Source organism: Nannospalax galili, unplaced genomic scaffold (genome assembly GCF_000622305.1).
Source record: "Nannospalax galili isolate Female #2095 unplaced genomic scaffold, S.galili_v1.0 scaffold530, whole genome shotgun sequence".
Lineage (NCBI taxonomy): Eukaryota > Metazoa > Chordata > Mammalia > Rodentia > Spalacidae > Nannospalax > Nannospalax galili.
The window spans coordinates 308,891-322,919 of record NW_008328331.1 but is presented as its reverse complement, the minus strand read 5'-3'; the positions used below and the strand labels follow the sequence as shown (position 1 = coordinate 322,919).

The 14,029-nt window shown below is 40.7% G+C and overlaps 1 protein-coding gene across 1 annotated transcript in view; it reads left to right on the top strand.

Moving 5' to 3' along the window:
• Ttc19 (tetratricopeptide repeat domain 19) overlaps window positions 1-13,402 on the top strand; it is a 34,908-nt gene extending 21,506 nt beyond the window's left edge. Inside the window, 3 exon segments of the mRNA XM_008823791.3 lie at window positions 8,842-8,996; window positions 11,304-11,466; window positions 12,082-13,402. Coding sequence (XP_008822013.2) covers window positions 8,842-8,996; window positions 11,304-11,466; window positions 12,082-12,215 — 452 coding nt within the window. The 3' untranslated portion in view covers window positions 12,216-13,402.
• The last annotated feature ends 627 nt before the right edge of the window (window positions 13,403-14,029 follow it).

The window sequence follows — 14,029 nt, the reverse complement described above, 5'->3', positions numbered from 1 at the left end:
TCTCTCTCTCTCTCTCTCTCTCTCTCTCTCTCTCTCTCACTCTCACAGAAAGCTGTGATTGGATCTTTCCTTCGTTCCCTCCCTCCCTCCTTCCCTCCCTCTCTTCCTTCTTCCTTCCCTCCTTCCTTCTTTTCTTCTTTGTTTTATTTTTTTTGTTTTGACCTGAGTATCAATTTTGTCTGATTTTTTTTATATTTTATTTATTATTTTTATTTTATGCATATGAGTGTATTGCCTGAATGTAGATAAGTGCACCCGTGACATGCAATGCCCATGGAGGACAGAAGAAGCTGTCAGATCCACTGGAACTGGAGTTTTGGACAGTTGTTAGCTGATATGTGGGTGCTGGGATTTGAACCCGGGTCTTCTGTAAGAACAACCAGTGTTCTTAACCACTGAGCCATCTCTGCAGCCCCCTGATAGAGTATTTTAAAATCTAAATTTTAGTTGTTGGAAGTGATTACCTAATTTGTTTTTATTAGAAATGCTTTTCAATTTTATTTCTTGCTTTGTTTTCAGTCTCTCCTATAGACACTGTTCCCTTCTCCATCTCCATTTATATCTGGTGGGAAGGCTTGTATGATTTCCAGTACTATGATTTCTAGAGTAACCTCAAAATTTCTGCAAGACATTCAGCTCATTAGAGAAAAAGAAAGTATATTTCCAGTTTCTTGTGTCAGGTGAGATGAGTACAATTGAATATGCTTCTGCTTCCCACTTGTCTCTCTCCATGATGTGGAATTCTGTACTCCCTGGACTTAATCACCAAGGAGAATTCTGGCTCTCTCACTAGTCTGCTTTGTAGACAGTCCATCTCCTCCTGTCAGCATGCTTCCACATTAGCATAAGGTTAAGAAGTTGTCCCCAGGATGGGTTCTCTTGAACCTGTTGAGCTCATCTTTGATGACTGCATCTGTCTCTTATACTCTAAAGTTTTTGTTCAGTATTATTGTTTACTGTAATTTGGCTTCTGTCTTCTCTGTCACGTTTATCCTTTGTTCTTTCAGTTTTCTTCTCACATTTTGGAGAATTCTTCAGTTTGTATTCCATCTTAATAATTTGGAGTCAGTTTTATGCTTGTCTTCTAGTTTAGTAAAGAGATTTTAAGCAAAAGCAAAGTGTAAAAAAAGTTTAAAAAGTAATTTTTTTTTTTTTTTTGGTCTTTTTGAGACAGGGTCTCCCTGTAGCCCCAGCTGTCCTGGAACTCACTATGTAGACCAGGCTGGCCTTGAACTCACAGAGATCCGCCTGCCTCTGCCTCCTGAGTGCTGGGATTAAAGGTATGCACCACCATGCCTGGCTTTAAAGAGTAATTTTTTTACCTTTCCTCCGCCTTTGTCAAACTACTTTTTCCCATAGTTTAAACCTACCACGCACCTCTCTACCTAGGTAGAATTACTATTCTGAACCTGGTCTTGTTTGCCTATTTATTACACTTGTATATATATTAATAAGCAATATACAGAAGGAGTAACACATTTTTAAATATATGAATGCCATACAGTTGTTTGTACAGTTTGCTTTTTTCATTCAGCATTATATTCCATGTTGAAATGGAAAAGTAAACAGTCTTCTTGGCTTGGGGGCCTTGTTTGCTTGCTGAACAGCATGTCTTCTGCGTTGCATCTGTCTAGAAGGGTGACTTCTTTGAAGTAGGCTATGAGTGTAGAGGTGAGGTGAACCTTTTACTGTTCTTTCAAGGAGAATGCAGGCTAGAGGTAGCCATGAATGGTTTGTTCACTACATCTGCAGTGCACAGTTCTGTTGCTGAACATAGAGGGCTGTTCTACATGTTTTGCTGTGAATACCGAATCTTCATTGAACACTCTTGAATCTGTGTCTGCAGACATGCAAGGTACTCTCCAGGGACATTCATTCATGTTCCTAAGAGGGAAGTTTCTGGGGTACGTGTACTAGATCTTACTAGATCGCATATCATACTTTAATCAGCTTACATTTTAAAAAATTTATTTTTTTTTAAAATTTTCTTAAATTAGTTTTAGCCGGTTGTGGTGGCACATGCCTTTAATCCCAGCACTTGGGAGGCAGAGGCAGGTGGATCTCTATTAGTTCAAGACCTGGTCTACATAGTGAGTTCTAGGACAGCTGGAGCTACAGGGAGACCCTGTCTCAAAAACACCAAAAAAAGACTGAAAAAATTTAATTGTTTTTTATTTTATATGTATGAATGTTTTGCCTGAATGTATGTAAGTGCACCTCTGTTGTATAATGACAGAGGAGGTCAGAAGAGGGCCTGGAACTGGAGTTAAAGACTATTGTTAGCCCCCATGTAGGCACTGGGAACCAAATTTGATCTGTGTGTGTGTGTGTGTGTGTGTGTGTGTGTGTGTGTAAACAATGAAATTGTTTTTTAAAAAATATTTTTTAATTTTATATGTATGAATGTTTTTCCTGCATGTCTCCAACATGGTTTTTTGTTTTTGTTTTTTTTTTTTTAACTGATCTAGAGGCTATGAAAAGGGATTTCATTGTTTTTGATTATTAGTGAAATATATTTGTGTCTATTGACTGTTGAGATTTCCTGTTCTGAGGGATTGTCTTTTCATATCCTTCCTTGATTGCTTGCTTATTTATTATATTTTTACATTTTTACATTAAAAATTCCATTGCATATTATTATTATTATTTTGGTCTTTTTTGAGACAGGGTCTCCCTGTAGCCCCAGCTGGCCTGGAACTCACTATGTAGACCAGGCTAGCCTCAAACTCAAAGATCCACCTGCCTCTGCCTCCCAAGTGCTGGGATTAAAGGTGTGTGCCACCAAGACTGGCCATTGTTATTTGTTTTTAGTGCTTCTGGGAAACATAACATGTTCTACCTCTAAACCTTACGCCAGCCCTTTGCTTACTGCTTAAGAGGTTATCTTTTTCTTTCTTTTTTTTTAATTAAAAAATTAAAATAATTATTGTGTATTTGACTACAGGCATGCAGGTGCCACATAGTGCAAGTGTAGAAGTTACAGGGTAACTTTTAAAAGTCTTTTCTGCCTTGTTGAGGCAGAGTCTCCTCATTGTCCAGGCCAGCTAGTCCAAGAGCTTCTGGAGATTTTCCTGTCTCAACCTCTCATCTCCTTAGGAGTGCTGGGATTATAGATATGCACCACCATATCTAGCTTTTTTGTGGGTTCTGGGGATCAGATTCAGGTTGTCAGTCTTGTGCAGCAAGTGCTTTTACCCACTTGTCTATCTTGCTGGCTGGAGTTACATTTTTCTTAATGGTTTGTAATACTTAAGAATTCGAGTATTTTATATTTTTGTGGATTGTGTCACTTGACATAACAGATTAAAATGTGAGTATTAATAGAATCTTTGGATATTTTCTTTTGTAGTTTTTGCTTTGTGTCTTGTTTAATAAAATCATCTACTGTTTTAAACTCAGTCTGGGCTTTTATTCTGTGATATTTCTTGAGACTGCCCATTAAGTGTAAACAAAGAGTGAAGACTTGGCAGGACTTAAGTGAGTCCTGGATGATCTAGTCAGCCTCAGTGCTGTCATGGTATGTGGCCTGTCTCTGGTAGTTCTCTTCCTCACAGGGAGAATCTTAGTGGCCAGTAGTAACCACATGAAAATAATGTGTTGCTCTTAGAATGCCAGGCACTGGTTCTGCCAGTGGCTGCTGGGTTTCCTTGCTGGTCCCACATGGCAGCTGGCCGTCCTGAGTTTGGCCTCTGGTCTTATCTCCTGCTTTCTCGCTTTTTAATATGACCTGTGGTACGAAACCCTCATCCCACCTTACCCACCTACTTGCCAAGACCTGCTGTACTAATCCATCCTTTTCTCACTGATTTATAATGTCTCTTTGCTGCATTTTTATAGATTCATGAGGGTGCTACCTAGTGAGATTGTCTCAAGAAAAGAAAAAAAAAAGTCCTTTAACTAATTAATTATTTATTGGCCTGGAACTCACTTTGTAGACCAGGCTGGCCTTGGACTCACAGAGATCCACCTGCCTCTGCTTCCCTACTAAAGGTGTGAGCTGCCACGCCCAGCCTATTTGTTTGTTTGTTTGTTTGTTTGTTTATTTATTTATTTATTTATTTATTTTTGGTCTTTTTGAGACAGAGTCTCCCTGTGGCACCAGTTGTCCTGGAACTCACTGTGTAGACCAGGCTAGCCTTGAACTCACAGAGATCTGCCTGCCTTTGCCTCCTAAGTGCTGGGAATAAAGGCGTGCGCCACCACGCCCGGCTATTTATTTATTTTTAAAGATTTTATTTATCATTTTATGTGTATGCATGTATTGCTTGTGTGTAGATAAGTGCACCCGTGTTGTGCAGTGCCCACGGAGGATAGAAGAGGCTGTCGGATCCCCTGGAACTGGAGTTACGGACAGCTGTTAGCTGCGATGTGGGTGCTGGGATTCAAACCCGGATCTTCACAAGAACAACCAGTGTTCTTAACTGCTGAGCCATCTCTCCAAGCTCCTATTTATTTATTTTTAAGGCAAGCTCTCCCTGTACCCCTAGCTGGCCTGAAACGTGCTATGTAAGCCAGTTTGGCCTTGATCTCACAGAGGTATGCCTGCCTCTGCCTCTCCAGCGCTGGGGCTAAAGGTGTATACCACCATACCTGGCAGTTTATTATTTTCTGAAAGCTCTGTAGTTCATTTTATTTGGCCTTTGGTCACATTTTTCGATTTTTTAAAGTTTATTCATTATGAGGCTGAAGAGATGACTGAGTGATTAAGAGCACTGGCTGTTCTTGCACAGGGGACCTAAATTTGGTTCCCATCACCCACATGAAGACTTACAACTAATTGTAAATCCCTAATTCCAGTTCCAGGGGATTTAACACCTACGTGTGGCCTCTTACATGTGGTGCACTTACATACACACAGGCAAAACAAACACTTATACACATGAAATAAAAATAAACCTAAAAACATTTGAGGGCCAGCTGGCTCCACCGAGCAGTTCCCCCCCCCCAAAAAAAAAACACCCTAAAAACATTTAAGTCCACCTACCCAGTGCTTAGGGACCATTGCAGAAGAGGGGGTGGAAAGATTGTAAGAGCCAGCATGAACATATGGAAATAGTCCTTCAGACACCTGGGTCCTTTCTCATACAAACCTACAGTAATGGTGTCAGCATGTACAAGACCCATGCAAACTTAAGCAGAGAAAAAACCCAACACAGAACTGTGGAAATGAACAGCAAGCCCCAATCTTAGTCAAAGAATTATTGGCAGCTGATTACTGCTGGGTGAGGAAGAGCTGATCTTGAAGAGAGAGACTCTAGATAGGCTGACTAAATAAACCCTGGTGGATGAACTTGCGTAGAGGGACATCTTGGGACACTAACTTTACATAATAGGCCTTAATACAAATGAGAGAATGTATGAACTCCAGTTGGGGGGCTATTGGAGGGTACCAAAGGGGATTTAAAGGCAATTTTATGTATGAAATACACAAAAATTCAATAAAATTTAAAAAATTATTAAAAAAAGCAAAACAAAAAAAATTTGAGATTTAACTTTATGTGCATATGTATATGTATGTGTGGGGGTATATGAATGTGAATGTAGTGTCCAAGTTTATAAGAGGGTGTTAGATCTCCTTGTGTTAACAGGTGGTTCTGAATTGCCCAACATGGGTGCTGGGAACCAACTGTTACTGTGGTCTCCCTGTAGCCCCAGCTGGCCTGGATTCGCTATGGAGACCAAGCTGGCCTCGAACTCACAGAATGTGCCATGAATTTAAAAATACTTCTTAGTGAGAAAATATTGCTTGAACTTTTTACCTCACTAATTGCACTTTCTGCCTTTTCTTCTACTGTAGTTAACTGACACTACATATAATAGGAGCAATAATTTTCTACTAGAATTTCTTGTCACTTTATTCTTGTACCCTTGTTGGTGTTTTCTGCTTGCTTGTTAATGAACCCAGAGGCTTGCACCTGCTAGGTAACTGCCCAGTCCTCTATTTTTGTACTTATTTTTTTAATTAATTAATTAATTAATTAATTTTTTGGTCTTTTTGAGACAGGGTCTCCCTGTAGCCCCAGCTAGCCTGGATTTACTATGAAGACCATGCTGGCCTCGAACTCAAAGAGGTCCGCCTGCCTCCGCCTCCGGAGTGCTGGGATTAAAGGCGTGCACCACCCTGCCTGGCTGCTATTGTGCTTTTAAAGTTATAATGTCAAATATATTGTATAGTTGTACAATACAAAAAGACCAGTTTTTAAAAATGCAGAAACATTTAAAGACAGTTAAGCTGGGCATGGTGGTACATGTCTGTAATCCCAGCATCCAGGAGGTTGAGGGAAGGAGGGTTGCAACAGTTGTAGAGCAGCTAATATAGTGAGACCCTGTCTGAAGGAAGGGCAAAAGGAAGAGGTGGGGGAGGGGAGGAAGGGAGACAGAAAAGTTACACAAATCTCAGAAGTAAAATTTAGTAGTCACTTTTGGAGCACAATATCCAGAGTTAAAATAATCTGTTTTGTGACATTTTTGGTGTATGTTGAACATTCTTCCTTGTCTTTAAATGTCCTAAGAGGATATAAATTACAGTATCTGTACCATATTCTCACTCTTCTTAAACCTATTACTTATCTCAATGGGCTTGTCTATATTTGAAGAGGCAGAGATTTATCTAGTTCTTTTCATTTAACTGCCTTTCTTCATTGTATTTCGTATTCTATCAGACTGCTACTTGATCTCATAAATTTTTTGCTCAGCTTTTAAAAAAGTGATCAAGCCAGGCATGGTTTTAGGCAGAGGCAGGTGGATCTCTTTGAGTTCAAGGCCAGCCTGGTTTACATAGTATGTTCCAGGCCAGCTGGGGCTGTAGGGAGACCATGTCTCAAATAGAGAAAATGTATCTTTACATGTAGAACCTGGTCTCATCTTTTACTTTTTTATTTGGATTAAAAAAATTATTTTTTAAATTTTATGTGTTTGTGTTGCCTACACGTATGTAAGTGCACCCATGTCGTGCAATGCCCTCAGAAGACAGAAGAGGCCGTCAAATCCCCTGGAACTGGAATTATGGACAGTTGGTAATGCCATGTTGGTGCTGGGATTCAAACCCTGGTCTTCTGCAAGAACAGCCAGTGTTCTTAACTGCTGAGCCATCTCTCCAGCCCCAGAGTTCTACCTTTTAAAAAAGGCTTCAGCTGGGCATGGTGGCACACGCCTTTAGTCCCAGCATTTGGGAGGCAGAGGCAGGTGGATCTCTGCATTCAAGGCCAGCTACAGGGAGACCCTGTCTCAGAAAAGACTAAAAATAAAAAATAAATAAGGACTTCATTTTTTTCACTTTGACCTTCTGATGTTATTCTAATTTCTGCGCTCATTCATCATAACCACATTATTTTATTTGAATTATCTCTTCAGTAGTCGTAGTGTTAATACTAACATAGCCTGAAAGATACAGAAGGAAAAGATTTTTAATTGGACATCTTTAGTGGTTGTCTGATAGGTTACTAAAAGTTAATCTGGGAATGGTGGCCATACCTGTACTCCTAGCATTTGAAAGGCTGAGGCAGGAGATACTGCAAGTTCAAGGCCAGCTTAGGCTACAGAACAAAAAATGTTATCACCTCTATTTCTAGTCCTTGATGTGAACATTTATTTTCTACTGAGTTGTTTAGCAGAGTTTTCATTTAGTCTTACTCATTACTTTTTCTACATTATTTGGGTAATCTCTTAGAAGTCTTTACTTGTGCAACTTGATACTAGGGACTGTTTTCTAGATTGGCAGGTTTTTTTAAAAAAATTTTTATCTGTATGCGTGTATTACCTACATGTAGGTAAGTGCACCTGTGCCATGCAATGCCCAAGGAAGTCAGAAGAGGCTGTCAGAGCTCCTGGGACTGGAGTTACAGACAGCTGTTAGCTGCCATGTGGGCGCTGGGATTCGAACCCGAGTCTTCGCCACTGAGCCATCTCTCCAGCCCCTAGATTGGCAGTTTTTTATGTGGCATTAGAATTTTTAAAAAAAAATATTTTATGTGTATGTGTGTATTGCCTGCATGTAGGTAAGTGCACCCGGGTCTTGCAGTGCCTGTAGAGGACAGAAGAGACTGTCAGATCTCCTGGGACTGGAGTTAGGGACAGTTGTTAGCCACCATGTGGGTGCTGGGATTCAAACCTGGTTCTTTTGCAAGAACAACCAGTGTTCTTAACCACTGAGCCATCTCTCCAGCCCCAACTTGTAAACTCTTAATCTACTTAAAATATGGGAGAAGTTCTGATTTCATGCAGTCTAAATATCTTTATTTTTATTTTATTTATTTTTTATGTGTATGAACATATTGCCTGCATGTATGTGAGTGCACCTGTGTTGTGCAATGCTGTGGAGGTCAGAAGAGGGCTTCAGAGTCCCCTGGAACTGGAGTTAAGGATGGTTCATAGCTGCCATGTGGGTGCTGGGAATTAAACCTGGGTCCTCTGCAAGAGCAGTCAGTGCTCTTAACCACTGAGCCATTTCTCCAGCCTCAATATCTTATTTTTTATTATGTGTATGTTTTGCCTGCATGTAAGTGTTCCCATGTCATACAATGCGGAAGCCATTGGATCCCTGGAACTGGAGTTACGGTTGGCTGTTAGCTGTCATGTAGGTGCTGGGAACTGAACCTGGGTCCTCTGCAAGAGCAGTCAGTGCTCATAACTGTTGCACCATCTCTCTAGCCCCCTAAATGTCATTTAATTGAATGTTAATCCACCTGAACAGATTCCTTTCAGTGTAAATTAGAGTTTATCTAGGGACTTGAAGCATGCAGTGGGTCCTGGTAGCCAAAATGAAGATGTAGGTTTGCTTCCCTTGCCTTACCTGTGTACATACTTGTTACATCCCTACAATGTTCTTATTTTTTCTCTTAGTGGAAGAGAAAGCTAATACCCACCTCCTCCTTGGCATGTGCTTAGACTCTTGTGCACGCTACCTGCTAGTTTCCAAGCGGCCATCACAGGCACAAAGGATGTATGAAAAAGCCCTTCAGATTTGTCAAGAGATACAAGGAGAAAGACACCCACAGGTAAAAGAGGAAAACACATAAAACAATTTAAAAGACGTATGTAGACCAGGCTTGGCTGGAATAGGCTTGTAATAATCCTAGCCCAACCGTGTGGTGGCATTCGCTTTTAATCCCAGCATTTGGGAGGTAGAGGCAGGTGGTTCTCTGTGAGTTCAAGGCCAGTCTGCTCTACATAGTGAGTTCCAGGCCAGCAGGGGCTACAGGGAGACCCTGTCTCAAAAAGACCGAAAAAATAAAAAAAAAAAAATTCCCGACTACCCTGAAAACAGATAGGAAGATCAAAAGTTCAAGGCTGCCTGGCCAAGTTAGTGAAACTTTGTCTCAAAAAGTTTTAAAAAGGCTGGAGGTGACCAGGTGTGGTGGTACACGCCTTTAATCCCAGCACTCAGGAGGCAGAGGCAGGCAGATTTCTGTGAGTTCATTGCCAGCCTGGTCTACATAGTGAGTTACAGATCAGCTGGGGCTACAGGGAGACCGTGTTTCAAAAAGACCAAAAAAGTGGGCTGGAGGTATATTTCAGTGGTAGAGAGCTTGCCTAGCATTAGTGAGAATTAAATTCAATCCCTGGAATCAATTATTGGGTGTGGCCAGGCGTGGTTGGCCAGCCTGGGCAACATAGTGTGTCTGTGTCTTAAAAAAAAACAATAAACCGGGCGTGGTAGTGCACATCTTTAATCCCAGCACCTGGGAGGCAGAGGCAGGTGGATCACTGTGAGTTCAAGGCCAGCCTGGTCTACATAGTGAGTTCCAGGACAGCTGGGGCTACTGGGAGACCCTGTCTCAAAAAAGACGAAAAAAAAAAAAAAAACCAACAATCAGATGGGTATGAAGTTTCATATTCCAGATGTATGTAGGATTTTTGCATTCCTGGTTTGGTCATTTTCTTACTACCAGCCTTCATTATGCCTAACTATTTATCTCAAGAAGGATTTGAGCTGGGCATGGTAGTATACACCTTTAATCCCAGCACTGGGGAGGCAGGTAGATCTCTGTGAGTTCCAGGCCAGCTAGGGCTACAGAGTGAGATCTTGTCTCAAAAAAAATTTTTTTTTGAGATTGCTGGTCTTTCACTGGATCTGCCCAGAACTTTTGGTATGAGTCATAGTTTGCATAGCAGACAAGGCTTCTATAAGATGAGCCTCCCCAGGTGTTAGGCTTTCAGACATTCAGAATATACAGCCTAGTATTTCACAGGAGTCTGCAGACCCCAGTTAGAATCCTTTTATTTCTCATCCAGTGTGGGGATCAAACCTAGGGCTTTGCATTAGCAAGTGCTTTACTATTGAGCTCAGTTCCTCTCCACACCAATTAGAATTTTGTAACAGGTTATTATATGAGTGTTTTTGCCATAGTTAAAGGTGGAGGTAAAGAAGTAGGGACTTAATTTTTTTTCCTTTGGTTCTTTTTGAGACAGGGTCTTCCTGTAGCCCCAGCCGGCCTACAATTGGAACTCACAATGTAGACCAGGCTGGCCTCAAACTCACAGAGATCTGCTTGCCTCTGCCTCTGGAGTGTTGGGATTACAGGTGTGTGCCACCACTTTTTTCTTTTTGGCAGGACTGGGGATTGAAACTAAGGCCTCATGAATTTGAGTCAAGTGTTCTACCACTGGGCCATGGCCACAGCCCTTAAAAAAAGACTTAAATCATTATAGTATTTAAGCAGGCCACAGAAAACCTTGTGTGAGAATACTAAACATATGAGTTTAGATCATCTTTTTCTTCTGGCAAAATGCATTCTTGGGGGTAAGGAGTGGATTGTCTGTGAATGTCTATACCCTACCATGTAAAACGAATGTTGACTAAACATGGACTATTAGGACTTACGACAGAGTGGGCCTGAATGGTCTCTCATTAGGGAGTAGTTAAGGCAAACCTAGTTTTTTGTTCCAAATTCTTAGGCACTCTTAATGAGAACCCTCCTAATGTAGGTGATCTACTTCTTTTGAATGAGGTTCAGGATCACTGGCAGGAATGGTATTATATAGTGAGGCTTCTCAACATCACATATCTTCTGTGACATCACACCATAGCTTCTTTTTGCTGTTATTTTTCACCTAGTGTTTCTAATTTCATAATGAAGTAGATTAATATTTTGTTCTAATTCTTTTCAGTATTACTTGCCATAGTGTCTGCTGTATAGTGTGAAGTAACAGATGCTTGTGGTTTGTTAAAGGCAGGTATCCCTCTCATTTTGTAGGATGCTAAGAAAGATGAAGTCTTTTGTTGGTTCACAGTGTAACAAACTTCAAATTAACCTTGCGTATAGGTATGTCTGTAAACAAGCTGTCTTTTTCTTTTTTTCTAGACTATTGTGCTGATGAGTGACTTGGCTACTACCCTGGATGCACAGGGTCACTTTGATGAGGCCTACATTTATATGCAGAGGGCATCCGATCTGGCAAGAGAGACAGATCATCCTGAGCTGCACATGGTGCTCAGCAATCTGGCTGCAATTTTGATGCACAGAGGTAGGTAGCAGTAGAAACTTGACCAACTTCTAGGAAGGGATATCACTGGGTTTTAAAGTGAAATGGTTTTTAAGGAGGGCAGTCAACAGTGAAGAAACCCATAAGTTAAATAGCTAAGTAAGGGCAAAAACAGCATGTGTGTGAGATTACAGTAGTTTTGCTTAATTTCCAAAAGTTCTGTATTTCTGCTTGACTGTATAAAGCTAGAGAATACTTTGCAATGATAGTACCTTATCTTTGTAGTACTTTACAGATTCCTACATGCTTTCACACATGTAATTCCTTAGTCCTCTGAAGACAGCAAGATAGAATAAGATGTTTCTGAGTGTAAGCATTTGACACCATGTGACTCAGGGCTTTACCTGAGAACTTCATAAGCCTGGGATGACCCTATGTTACATGCACCACCATTGTAAAATCTTTGGCCAAGGGCGAGCCCAAGGTGCCCCAGAAAGGGCTGTTAGGAATTCCACAGGAGTTGACAAGCAGTCCATGTTCAAGGTTGTCAAGTAGGTGTAAAGTGAGACAGCACCCACATGTATCCTCATTAGTGGTTTCTCTTTAGTCACTTTGAAAACACACATTTTCTTCTTCCTTTTCTCTGGGTTATTTTAGAAAGATACACACAAGCAAAAGAGATCTACCAGGAAGCACTGAAGCAAGCAGAGCTGAAAAGAGATGAGGTTTCTGTACAGCACATCAGGGAAGAATTGGCTGAACTGTCAAGAAAAAGTAGACTGTTGACTTAATTTTGCCAAGCTCTAATTTATTTTGTTGTAGGGAGGTCATCTCTGGTAACCCAAATGAACTTTTACTCCAATTTCTGGCACCCCAGTCAGTGGTGTTAATCATTCGTTGATACTCAGCTTTCTTCAACTTAGCCTCAGTGAAGGATGAGCTATATACACTGCCACTTTTTTCATTTGATTTTGAGCAGGGCTTCTCTATGTAGGCTGACCTGGAATTCACTGTATAGCTGAGATTGGCCTCCAGCTTGTAGTCCTGCCTTACCTCAACCCGCAAGTGCTGGAACTATAGGCAGGTACCATCATGCCTTGTCTTTAAAGGAGAAACAATTTTTACCTTGTACTGATTATAAGGACCGGTGTCAATTGATGCTTTCCAGTGTAACATGAAAGTACAATATGTGCTGGTCTGAGAAATTACAGACTACAATGGGCCAGTTTTCCTGAGGTATGGTCATTACACCTTCCATAAGATATTGGTCTGTATCTTCTCCTTTTCCATTTCTAGCAGACCAGTTACTTGTCTAATGGCACAGGAGGATTTTGGTTCTTATAATCTATTTTATTGAAGCATTGTGAGATTTAATGAATATAGGAAGAAAAATAATTCTAGTTGGCCAGTGGTCAGCAGCATTAACTTCTTAAGTGGGAATTAGATACTTCATCTGTTTATCATATATAAGTATTAAAAATGGTGGTGGGGGAAGGAAAGTAAATTCTTTGCTAGTACTGTCTGAATACTTGACTTCCTTTGCAACCACCGTCATACAGTGGAATTAATAGGCGACCCTCTTGATAATACTGATGTGTATGCACTGTTGGTAATGGGGAGCCACTGACCTAAATCCTTGTTAGTACTGGCTTTTTGATTTTGGGATCTCTCTATTCTCATCTGTAAAGTGGGAAACAAATGAGATTCTTTCTCATGGGAAAAGACTGCTTTGCTGAAAAAGCTTTATCACTGCTTCAAGTACAAGTTACACAGATGGATGGTCTCATATTTGCAGTCATGCAAACAGCCATTTGTCTAAGGGAAGGGACAGTTTTTCTGGGTACCATGAAGGAATACTAATGGTATTGATATGCCTGTGGGGGTGGGGGATACATGAGAGAGACTGGGAAATGGATTGTTTGCTTATATGTACGTACTGGAAGAATCTTTTCATAATAAAATAGAGACTACACAACAATATTGTATGTATTCTAGTAATCTTTGAATCACAGAATATTTGAGTTACTAAAAAAAAAAAACACCCTAGAAACCCCAAGGTCCAATCCTCAGGAATTAAGACTATACTAGAAATTTTTATTTTGCAGAGGGAGGTTTTTCCCCCAATTTCTCTGTTAGCTTATGCTGTTTACCGCCCAGCTAACCAAGAGTGACGAGAGATTTCAGTTGCTTTTAGCATTGAGAGTATTTTTACTATTTCATAATTTCAGTTACCCAAAGTTAACAGATTTCACTGTAAGTTTTATCTAAGATTTTTTTCCTTTGGTCTTTTTTGAGACAGGGTCTCACTGTAGTTCTAGCTGGCCTGGAACTCGCTATGTAGACCAAGCTGGCCTGGAATTCACAGAAATCTGCCTCTGCCTCCCAAGTGCTGGGACTAAAGGCGTGTGCTATCATTCCTGACATTATCTAAGAATTAAAAAAAATTTTTTATTTTGTGTATGGGTGTTTTGCCTGCATGTATGTAAGTGTACCACGTACATCCAATGCCTGCTGAGGTCAGAAGGTATTGGATCCCCTGGAACTGGAGTTACAGAGGGTTTAGTTGGTGCTTAGGAACTAAAACTGAGTCCTCTGCAAGAGCAGC